This window comes from Chiloscyllium punctatum, chromosome 15 (assembly GCF_047496795.1).
Source record: "Chiloscyllium punctatum isolate Juve2018m chromosome 15, sChiPun1.3, whole genome shotgun sequence".
Classification (NCBI taxonomy): Eukaryota; Metazoa; Chordata; class Chondrichthyes; order Orectolobiformes; family Hemiscylliidae; genus Chiloscyllium; species Chiloscyllium punctatum.
The window spans coordinates 26,408,550-26,420,882 of NC_092753.1; the positions used below are offsets into that span (position 1 = coordinate 26,408,550).

At 41.3% G+C, this 12,333-nt stretch overlaps 2 protein-coding genes across 3 annotated transcripts in view; one reads left to right on the forward strand and one right to left on the reverse strand.

Annotated features, from left to right (window-relative positions):
- Positions 1-3,165, forward strand: part of zrsr2 (zinc finger (CCCH type), RNA-binding motif and serine/arginine rich 2) — a 43,792-nt gene extending 40,627 nt beyond the window's left edge. Inside the window, exon 12 of the mRNA XM_072584809.1 lies at positions 2,772-3,165. The gene's annotated coding sequence lies outside the window, so the exon portion shown is untranslated. The remainder of the gene's footprint in view (positions 1-2,771) is intronic.
- Positions 3,166-10,483: 7,318 nt separating this feature from the next.
- Positions 10,484-12,333, reverse strand: part of ap1s2 (adaptor related protein complex 1 subunit sigma 2) — a 42,807-nt gene continuing 40,957 nt past the window's right edge. For both annotated transcript variants that reach the window (XM_072584811.1, XM_072584812.1), the window contains one exon: positions 10,484-12,022. In XM_072584811.1, coding sequence (XP_072440912.1) covers positions 11,975-12,022 — 48 coding nt within the window. In that variant the 3' untranslated portion in view covers positions 10,484-11,974. The remainder of the gene's footprint in view (positions 12,023-12,333) is intronic.

The following is a 12,333-nucleotide window of genomic DNA, read 5'->3' on the forward strand; positions in this document are numbered from 1 at the left end:
ATTCTCCTGTTCCTCGGACGCTGCCTGACCTGCTGTGTTTTTCCAGCACCATACTCTCGACTCTGATCTCCAGTTTTCTCTGGAGCAGCACAGGCTGAGAGGAGACTTGATAGAAGTTCAATAAAAGCAAGTATGCCATACACCTCCTTTATCATCCTATCCTATGACTTCCAGTGTGCTATGGACTCGGACCCAAGATCCCTCCGCACCTCAACGCTGTTAAGGGTCCTGCCATTAACCGTATACTTTCCTTAACATACAATCTCCCAAAGTGCAACACTTCATATTTACCCAAATTATACTCCATCTGCCATTTTTGCACTCATGTCTGCAACTGATCTATATCCTTTGTCAAAATTCTACACTATCCATAACTCCCCCTTGTTTATTTAATTGTAAATAATTAATGCCTTGATCTTGATCACTTTGGCATGCACCCCATCACATCCTGCCAAACCCAAAATGATCCATCTGTGCCACTCTCTGCTTCCCATTTGCCAATGATCCTTTCCCTCTGTTATCTGTTGGTAGACCCCACCATGTTTTGTATAGTAACCTTTTGAGGCACTTTGTCAAACACTTTCATGAACTCTAGCTACATCTATAGGTTCCTCATTATGCTGTTTTTACTACTTCAAAGAATTATTTAAAAATATCAGACAAACATTATTATTCTTTCTCATTATTATTCCTTCTCAAAAGCATGTTCACCCAACCGATTGCGTTAAGACTTTCTAGGTATCCTGCAATTAGCTCATTAATGCCATATATTTTGGAGTAATAATTGAATTCTTCTGACTCCTTTTTAAGGTTAGATTTATGGGGTCAATTATCACATAAATACTAATATGGGGAGGCTGAAATTCGTGCCCGTCAGAATTTGTGGGCGGCACGGTGGCACAGTGGTTAGCACTGCTGCCTCACAGCGCCTGAGACCCGGGTTCAATTCCCGCCTCAGGCGACTGACTGTGTGGAGTTTGCACATTCTCCCCGTGTCTGCGTGGGTTTCCTCCGGGTGCTCCGGTTTCCTCCCACAGTCGAAAGATGTGCAGGTCAGGTAAATTGGCCATGCTAAATTGCCCGTAGTGTTAGGTGAAGGGGTAAATGTAGGGGTATGGGTGGGTTGCGCTTCGGCGGGTCGGTGTGGACTTGTTGGGCCGAAGGGCCTGTTTCCACACTGTAATGTAATCTAAAAATTCATACTCTATCATTAGCAGAAGCCCAATTGATCTCTAAACAAATTACGGTAATTCTGAAGTCCTGGGGCAGAGCAGGATGACCGGCAGACTGACTCATAAATGTTGATATCTGTGAAGAACTAGGGTCATCTTTTACATGAGATATTTGGAAAATTCCAGATTTTCTGGCCAAAAATAGGGGGTAGACTTTTACATGGGATCAACTGTTACTCAAGTATATGTGGTAGATTCCATCATTTGTCCCAAGACAGATGTTACCTTAAATGACCTGTAGTTTCCTGTTTTCCGTCTCCTTCCTTTAATAATAATAAATTAATAATTAATAATTAATATTAATGACTTAGAGGAGGGAGTCGAAGGGTGGGTCAGTAAATTTGCAGATGATACAAAGATAGGTGGAGTTGTGGACAGTGAGGAGGGCTGTTGTCGGCTGCAGAGGGACTTAGATATGATGCAGAGCTGGGCTGAGGAGTGGCAGATGGAGTTCAACCCTGCCAAGTGTGAGGTTGTCCATTTTGGAAGAACAAATAAGAATGCGGAATACAGGGTTAATGGTAGGGTTCTTGGTCAGGTGGAGGAACAGAGGGATCTTGGGGTCTATGTACATAGATCTTTGAAGGTTGCCACTCAGGTGGATAGAGTTTGTAAGAAGGCCTATGGAGTATTATCGTTCATTAGCAGAGGGATTGAATTCAAGAGTCGTGAGGTGATGTTGCAGCTGTACAGGACTTTGGTTAGGCCACATTTGGAGTACTGTGTGCAGTTCTGGTCGCCTCACTTTAGGAAAGATGTGGAAGCTTTGGAGAGGGTGCAGAGAAGATTTACCAGGATGTTGCCTGGAATGGAGAGTAGGTCGTACGAGGATAGGTTGAGAGTTCTCGGCCTTTTCTCGTTGGAACGGCGAAGGATGAGGGGTGACTTGATAGAGGTTTATAAGATGATCAGGGGAATAGATAGAGTAGACAGTCAGAAACTTTTTCCCCGGGTACAACAGTGTGTTACAAGGGGACATAAATTTAAGGTGAAGGGTGGAAGGTATAGGGGAGATGTCAGGGGTGGGTTCTTTACCCAGAGAGTGGTGGGGGCATGGAATGCGCTGCCCGAGGGAGTGGTAGAGTCAGATTCATTGGCGACCTTTAAGCGGCATTTGGATAGGTACATGGATGGGTGTTTAATCTAGGATAGAAGTTCGGCACAACATCGTGGGCCGAAGGGCCTGTTCTGTGCTGTATTGTTCTATGTTCTATGTTCCTTTCTTGAACATAGTCAAATTTGCTATTTTCCAATTTGATGGGATCCTTCCACGGTGTCAGGAAAATTAAACCCAATGCATGTACAATGTCAGCTGCCACTTCTTTAAACACCCTAGGATGGTGTCCATCAGAGCCAAGGGGACTTGCCTGCTATTAGTTCGAATGTTTTCTCAGTAATCTCTTGCCTGGTGATTGTAATTGTTTTAAAGTTCTTGTTTCCTTTTAGTTCCTGATTCACTTATTTCTGGGACATTCATTGTATCCTCCACGGTGAAGGAAAGTGTGGTTGAAAGATCACTTTTGAATTTATCTATTTCAGAATTGAGACTGGACCCGACCGAGAAGCTTGTGAAATGTGAAACTGCATTGATCATCTACAAAATTGAGGAAGACTACACAAGGGACAACACACGAACTCCATTATAATAGTTCTTGCTCATCTGTTTACATGTTTTGTTTTGTATTTATTTTGATAACTATTAAACTGTCACCAGTCTATGCACTTAAAGTGCTGGTTTAAAGTTAATTGTGGCATGGTAGTGATCTATGTCTGATGCAGTCAAATTGTTATTTTTCATGTTGACTGCAAAATAATCAGGCCAACAACAGATTACAGTATCTGTGTTAAACATTCTGTCCAACATGAGACCTTTATTGTGTACATATATATTGTGATATTTTGTAAAAGCAGAATACAGGATTTGAGAATTTTTCTTTTGGAAGTATTTTGTGAAGTTTTCAAATTCCTGCAAGGCCATCCTGGGAGGAAAGAGCTGAGGAACACAGAGAAGTTACTGTTCATGTCGACTAACAGGCTATTCAACCCATTGAGTTTGATCTGATGATCCTCACGTCCACTTTAGCCCATAATGTTTGATTCCCTTGTCGATTAAAAACCTTATCTCAGCATTGACAGCCCTCTGTGGAAAGAAATTCTACAGATTCACTACTCTTTGGGAGAAGAAAGTCCACCCTCGTTGCTATTTTAAAAGGGTGACTCTGAGATCAGATCCTAGCCTCTCCTAGGGGGGAAAACCTCTCCACATTTAACCTGTTAGGTCTGGTCCTAGCCCAAGCCATCTTCAGTTGCTTCATCAATGACCTTCCCTCCATCATTAGATGATGTTTAATGAAGGTAAATGTGAAGTGTTGCATTTTGGTAAGACAAATTGGGCAGAACTTACACAGTTAATGGAATGGCCCTAGGGAGTCAAATAGGAAGACCTAGGGGTGCAGGTATATAGTTTCTTGAAAATGGTGTCACATGTAGACAGGGTGGTGAAGTCATTCATTAGAGCATTAAATATAGGAGTTGGGATGCCATGTTACTACTGTACAAGATGTTGGTAAAGCCACATTTGGAGTATTGAATACAATTCTGGTTGCCTTTTTCTAGGAAGAATGTTATTAAACTGGAAAGAGTGCAAAAAAGATTTACAAGGGTGTTACTGAGTCTGGAAGGTTTCAGTTATAATGAGAGGCTAGATAGACTGGGCCTTTTTTCCCTGCAGCTTATGAGACTGAGGGGTTTGTAAAGCTAAAGGCACAGATAAAGTGAATAGCCAAGGTCTTTTCCGAAGGGTAGGGGAGTCCTAGAGGGCATAGCTTTAAGTGTGGGGAAAGATTTAAAAGGGACCTGAGAGGCAACTTCTTCCTCAGACACTGGTTCTTATATGGAATGAACTGACAGAGGAAGTGTTGTCCTGTTATACTCGAGTAATAGTCAATCTTATGTAAAAGTTGACCCACTAATTATGGCCAAAAAGTTGGGAAATTTCCATCTGTCTCATGTAAAGGTCAACCCTAGTTCACAGATAACAGATCTACATTTATGAGTCAGTCTGCTGATGGTCTTGCTCTGTTCCAGGTCTTCCAGTCCACTGGCTGATGTAGTCTTAAGAATTACCAAACTTATTTTCTTTATTCATTTTAAGATCAGTTGGGCTTCTGCAAATGATATGGTATGAATTTTGACAGACATGAATTTCAGTCTCTCAAAGTAGAAGCCATGTAATAGTTGACCCCATAAATTTAACCTTAAAAAGTACTCAAAAAAATTTGAGTATATATGGTTTACCTTCATGAAGTGTGGGAAGTAATATTTGTGCCACACATATGCCAGTCGATGACTGTCTCCAGTAAAACCGAACCTAACCATCATCCCATTTAATTACATTAACATTGCTGAATTCCCCCATTGCCAACATCCTGGGGGTTACCATTGCATTGAATCTGGACTACTTATAGTAGCTACAAGAGCAAGTCAGATCAATAGGTGGTGGTGGTCTCATGTATCTGCTGCCATCCATTTAGCTGATAGACAAAGGTTTGGAAAGTGCTGTTGAACAAGCTTTGGTGTGCAACCAGACCATTCATGGCTCAATGTGACAATATTACAGAGTTTCAATCTGATCCATTGGCAGTAATAGATATCTTTGATGACTTGTGTGTCAAACAGTAGATGCAGTATCTTGTACTTTTACCACAATGATATTTTCAGATACATCTGGTGCTGCTTGAAGCCCAGCCTCTGCACTCCTCGTTTTTCATAATCAGTCAGTGAGACTGTATTTTGTTGATGGCACATTTCATGAGATGGTGTGAATCTTCAAGACTGATGGCCCTGTGCTAAGCAAGGCTGAACTTCTTGAACATCAGAGTTGAACTCATGGGAAAGTGAAATTACATTCTATTACATTTTTTTTAAAAGAGAATTCCTACCTTGTGGAAGCAGGACATTCAGCCCATCAAGTCCGCACCGACCATCCAAACAGTATCCCACCCAGACTCTGCACATGACTGGACACAATGCGTGATTTAGCATAGCCAACATACCTAATATACACGTTTTTGGACTGTGGGACGAAACCTGCACAGACATGGGGACAATATGCAAACTCCACACTACTGCCTGAGGGTGGAATTGAACCTGGGTCACTTGTGCTATGAGGGAGCAGTACTAACCACTGGGCCACCATGCACCGGAGTGAGAGTACAGCCAATCAGGGATAGTGGAGAGAACTTGTGCCTGAAGTCAGAGGAGATGTGAGAATTCATTAATGAATACTATGCTTCAGTATTCACTAATGAGAGGACCTATTGTTTGTGAAGATTGGTGAATTTTGAAAAACATTAAGACAGAAAAGTCCTGATGGCCATATGGGAAGAGATTGCTGCGCCTTTGGTGAAGATCTTTGCATCCTCACTGTCCACTAGTATCAGCGGATTAGAGGGTGGCAATCTCTTGTTCAAGAAAGGGAATAGGGGATAACCCTTGAAATTCCAGTCAGTTTTACATTGGTGGTGGGCAAATTACTTGGATGAGTAAGTGGAAGGGTGGGTTACTAAGTTTGCCAACAGCCCTGGATAGTGTGGAGGGTTGTTGTCAGTTGCAATGGGACATTGACAGGATGCAGAGCTGGGCTGTGAGGTGGCAGGTGGAGTTCAACCTGGAAAACTGAAGTGATTCATTTTGTACGGTTGATTTGAATGCAGATTACAGAGTTAAAGGCAGAATTCTTGGCAGTGTGGAGGAACACGTCCCTCAAAACTCCCCCCCAAGTTGATAGGGTTGTTAAATGTGAAGAAGGCATATTGTGTGTTGGCTTTCATTAGCAGGGGGTTGATTTTAAGAGCTGTGAGGTTATGATACAGCTCTATGAAGCCCTGGTTAGACCACAATTGGAATATTGGTCACTTCATTGTAGGAAGGTCGTGGAAGCTTTAGAGAGGAGAGGTACAGAGGAGATTTACCAGGATGCTGCCTGGACAGGAGGGCATGTCTTATGAAGGTTGAGGGAACTAGGGGTTTTCTCATTGGAGCGAATGAGGATGAGAGATGACTTGATAGAGGTGTACAAGATGATGAGAGGCAATAGTGTGGATAGCCAGAGACATTTTTCCCAAGGCAGAAATGGCTATCATGAGGGGACATAATTTAAGATGATTGGAGGAAGGTTTAGGGGAGATGTCAGAAATAGGTGGGTGTGTGGAATGCACTGCCAGTCGTGACAGTAGAGTCAGACACATTAGGGACATTTAAGAGACTCTTGTATAGGCACATGGATGATAGTAAAATATAGGGTACGTAGGTTAGTTTGATCTTAGAATAGGATAAAAAGTTGGTACATCATCAATGGCCAAAGGGCCTGTACTGTTCTATGTTCTTAGCTTCTGGCCCCACATATTCCTCCATTGTCTACTTTCATCAGTTCTTTTAAATGTTTCTATTACATATGCCTATTACAAATCCACACTGACCTGATCAACGAACATTCCAATTATGTTCAGTAACCTTAAGCAAGTTACTGGAGTCTATAATTGAGCAGATGACATGTTGTAACCTATCTATAAGCCCTTAGTTTATCCCCTTACCTTTGAAAGCAGTGAGCTACATAACCCTCCAGTGGAAAAAAAAACCCTTTACCACTTGTACATTGTGGTTTGGAAAATGGCTGCCCCAGAGACTGGACAATCACCAGCTCAGAGCCCAGACACCATTGGAAAATCCTACACCTCCTGTCTTTGCTAAGGTGCTCAAAGGTCTCCAGCAAACCCAACTGATGCACAGAAGCTCTCTATGAATGGTGTAAGTTATCCAGGAAGTGAACAGATCACTCTAGCAACACAAAGCAAATGGGTAGCTTTTGTGGTGAGTATAGTGTCTCCACTAATGTTCCCTCAAATTTTTGCTGTGCAAGGGCAGATGTTGAGTAGTAGCAGCAGTACATTTAAACCTAAGCAGATGTCATAAGCAGAGGATGATGGACTTTGTGCAGGGTTTTTCTTGTGGTTGCACGTAGGTTACAGAGCTTTGAATTCTGGCCTAGAGGCCTGTCACAGGGATGGTCCTCTTCTGTTTGTCATTTACATAAAGGATTTGGATGAGAGTACAGAAGGCATGGTTAGTAAGTTTGTAGATGACACCAAAATTGGTGGCATAGTGGACAGTAAAGGTTTTCTCAGATGGGCTGAAAAATGGCAGATGGGAGCTTAATCTAGATAAATGAGAGCTCTTGCATTTTCATACAATAGAGTAGGCTTGCACAATTAATGATACTGTTATAGAACAGATGGGCCGAGGGGTTCAGGTACATAATTCTTTGAAGGCTGTGTCACATATAGAGACAAGGTGATTAAAAATGCACTTTGCATGCTTGTCTTTATTGCTCTGTCCTTTCAGTATAGGAATTGGGGCATCGTGTTGAGGTTGTACTGAATATTGGTGAGGCCTCTTCTGGAATATTGTCCCATTCTGGTCAACCTGTTATAGGAAGGCTATTATTAAGCTGGAGAGGGTTCAGAAGAGATTTACCAGGACATTGCCATAATGGAAGGTTAGAGTTGTACAGAAAGGTTGGATAGGCTGGGACTTCTTTCATTGGAGCTTAGGCGATTGAGGTATGACTTTATAGAATTTATAAAATAATGAGTATTGATACAGTTAATGGTAGTTATCTTTTCCCTAGGATGAAGGATTTCAAGACTGGGGGCATGTTTTTAAAGAGGAGAGAGATTTATAAAAGACATGAGGAGCACTTATTTTTAAAAGTGGTTCGTATGTGGAATGAACTTCCTGAGGAAGTGGTGATTGTGCGTACAATTACAATATTTGAAAGACATTTGGAGAAGCACATGTGATTTTGTTGGAGACATATGGACCAGGAGCAGGCAGTTGGGACTCGTTTAGTTTGGAATTATGTTCGACATGGACTGGTTCGGACCGAAGGGTCTGTTTCCATGCTCTATGACTCCATCTTCACACACCGCTTGTCAAAAAGGATGACTAGGGTAGGTATCGGTCCAGTCAAGGATAGTAGTGGGAAGTTGTGTGTGGAGGCGGAGGAGATTGGTGAGACACTAAATCAATACTTTTCGTCAGTATTCACTCAGGAACAGGACACTGTTGCCGATGTGAATATTGAGTCACAAGTGATTAGAATGGATGGCTTTGAGGTATGTAGGGAAGAGGTCCGGGGAATACTGGAAAGGGTGAAAATAGATAAGTCCCCTGGGCCTGATGGCATTTATCCTAGGATCCTCTGGGAAGCTAGGGAGGAGATAGCGGAGCCATTGGCCTTGATTTTTATGTCGTCGTTGTATATGGGAATAGTGCCAGAAGACTGGAGGATAGCGAATGTGGTCCCCTTGTTCAAGAAGGGGAGTAGGGACAACCCTAGTAACTATAGGCCAGTGAGTCTCACTTCTGTTGTGGGCAAAGTCTTAGAGAGAATTGTAAGGGATAGGATTTATGAACATCTTGATAAGAATAATGTGATCAAGGACAGTCAGCATGGTTTTGTGAAGGGCAGGTCGTGCCTCACAAACCTTATTGAGTTCTTTGAGAAGGTGACCAAGGAAGTGGACAAGGGTAAAGCAGTAGATGTGGTGTATATGGATTTTAGCAAGGTGTTTGATAAGGTACCCCATGGTAGGCTACTGCAAAAATTACAGAGGTATGGCATTGAGGGTGCATTAGAGGTTTGGGTTAGGAATTGGCTGGCTGGAAGGAGACAGAGGATAGTAGTTGATGCTAAAGGTTCATCTTGGAGTGCAGTTACTAGCGGTGTTCCACAAGGATCTGTTTTGGGACCATTGCTGTTTGTCATTTTTATAAATGATCTGGAGGAGGGGCTTGAAGACTGGGTGAGCAAGTTTGCGGATGACACGAAAGTCGGTGGAGTTGTGGACAGCGAAGGAGGATGTGGCAGGTTACAGCGGGATATAGATAAGTTGCAGAGCTGGGCAGTAAGGTGGCAAATGGAATTCAATGTAGCCAAGTGTGAAGTCATTCACTTTGGTAGGAGCAACAAGAAGATGGATACTGGGCTAATGGTAGACTACTTGGTAGTGTGGATGAGCAGAGGGATCTTGGTGTCCACGTACACAGATCTTTGAAAGTTGCCACCCAGGTAAATAGTGCTGTGAAGAAGGCATATGGTGTACTGGGCTTTATTGGTAGAGGAATGGAGTTCCGGAGTCCTGAGGTCATGTTGCAGTTGTATAAGACTCTGGTGCGGCTGCATCTGGAGTATTGTGTGCAGTTTTGGTCGCCATACTATAGGAAGGATGTGGAGGCATTGGAACGAGTGCAGAGGAGGTTTACCAGGATGTTGCCTGGCATGGTAGGAAGATCGTATGAGGAAAGGCTGAGGCACTTGGGGCTGTGTTCATTGGAGAAAAGAAGGTTTAGGGGAGATTTGATAGAGGTGTACAAGATGATTAGGGGTTTAGATAGGGTTGACAGTGAGAACCTTTTTCCGCTAATGAAGTCAGCTGTTACTAGGGGACACAGCTTTAAATTAAGGGGAGGTAGGTATAGGACAGATGTTAGGGGTAGATATTTTACTCAGCGGGTTGTGAGTTCATGGAATGTCTTGCCAGTAGCAGTGGTGGACACTCCCTCTTTATGGTCATTTAAGCGGGCATTGGACAAGCATATGGAGGTTATTGGGCGAGTATAGGTTAGGTAGGCAGGCTTCGGTCAGCGCAACATCAAGGGCTGAAGGGCCTGTACTGCGCTGTATTTTTCTATGTCTATGTTTTTCTAAGGCATATTAGGGCATGCCCGAATAGGTTGATTAGAAATGCTTCGAAAACAAAAAGTACGGTGCTTCTTCTTTAATTTGTCATTTTGAGTGTAGACATTTTTACAGCCAGTTCTATGCTGGGAATGCATCAACTGCTATTATAACTAATGAGCTATAGCTACACAATATCCAGTAATTCCATACTGCACATTTTAATGAAAAGTGATATTCTTCCAATAATAGTTTGAGACACAATCACCTTGTAAAAGTAAGGGGCCTACAGATACAGAACCATCACTTTGGGTGCCCAGCTTCTGCTGATAAACTCAATTTATTTTCTTTATGTTAAAATAAAACTCTTGTCTGTGCTCACCCGGGTTAAAAGTAACTGAGCAAGTGGCCAAGATTTGTCTTTGAACCCATTCCTCCAAAGATTAGTAATTAGCTGAAAATTTACAAACTATGCAACTAGCATCAATAACTGTACATCACAGGCCAACTGTAAAATCACTGAGCCAGTTTAATGTAAAATGTGATTTCTGTATGTACTGTGAAGTATATTTCAACCACAATTCAGCGGATGTCCCCAAGTTTAAATGTACACCAGATTTCTTTTCATGTTAGTGCGGACATTTATTTTTCAGTCTTGTACATTGATGATGGAATACTTTCACTCCTGTACTCATGGAAAATGATGGCATTATACCACTGGACAACCACCTAGCTTTACACCAGCACTGGCTAGTCAGCAGCATTTAAACAGCTAAAACTGCTACTTTTTTTTTGCAGAACACAAAATCAGTTAAGCTATTGAGTAGTCAACCAAAATTAAAAATTGAGACACCTGTTTTAACACCAGTTGAACAGCTTGATTTGGCTTGAAGGACAAGTTTGTTTGAAAATGAAAAACAACAAATAAATCATCACAAGACCAAATTCAGTTAAAAAAAATGCAAACATGATTTGAAAAAAAAGTCTAAATTATTCACCACCATTGAAAACTACTTGTTACTAGTTTTGTAAACTGGAAATACTTCCTTTTTTTACATATTCAGAATAGCAAAATTATGCATCTGTACTGAACACAGTATATAGTTTTTAAAAAAACGTAAACATCAGTACAGCTGAAACCTTATACTTCTGATGAGAGGCAGTAATGCCAGATAATAGAAGTGAGGCTATCAGAACTAATAGCTGCAGCTAACAGACCTATATCAAAAGTTATCCCAGCACAATGAAAACTGAATTTCCATTTCACATGATTTGGTTCAGTGGTATACTATAATCCCTTTCCTCCTCTCCCTTACATTGTCTCATGCTAAACTGATAATAAGTGACCCTTAAAGGCAAATCAGATTGAAATTATTAAAAATGCAAACTAGATCAAGCCCACAGATGGAGGCAGGACAATTGTATTTAAAAAATAAATTGCTTAACAAAACAAAAAACAGTTGTCAACACTGGTTGCTTTGGTATATTCTGAACGTTTTGATTTTGAGCATATACGAGATTGAATATGTGAGGAACAAAATCACATGGCACTCACAAATCCAAAGATGAATATTGACTTTAGCAAAAAAGGAGGGTAAACTTGGCATTTTACAGAAACTGATAAAAATCAGCTATGTCCAATTCCTCGAGCCAATGAAACAGGAACAATGTTGAAGTTTTAAATAGACCCACTAATGTGCAGCTCAGGGCACATATTGCCAGTGGCCGCATTGCTTAAATAGTCATTTAATTAAAAGTCTTCATTTGTCAAACCATTGAATTTGAGCCAAGCCTCCAAATACTCAAACCTCAAATACTGATTTCAAAAATATATTGTTTCCCTTTTTACCTTAACATAATGAAAAATGCTTGCAAGTTCAACTTCTGCTAACCAAAACACACAAAACAAGAGACAGTTTTCTGCAATAGTAGCCATACATCACAATTAAAGCAGTGGAATCTAGATCAGAATTTTGTGGGAACATTCAGTTTAACGAGACATTTAAGTGAGTCCAATTTCTTCCAGCACGCTACGAGGAGTTTCAGCTTCCTGTGGAGGCAAAATTAAATATCTTGGTAATCAAATTTAAACACAAAGAACAAGTGTCGGAGTCAAATTTTGAGAGGACAAAAAGGGGAAAAATGTAAAAATGTGAAAACAAAGAAAAATCACTAGAACAAGATGGTATGTTTGAGAATGCCATATCTAAAATTAACAAAATGCTTTTCTGTTTCAGTTTCAAAGTTACTTTCTTCCAGCCCATCTTTAGTGCAATGCTGGAATTGGTAACAGGTTTTGCTTATACTTCCCTCCACTGAGACAAAATCAGGTCGTTGCTTCGCATTCGCCCCATTGATAAA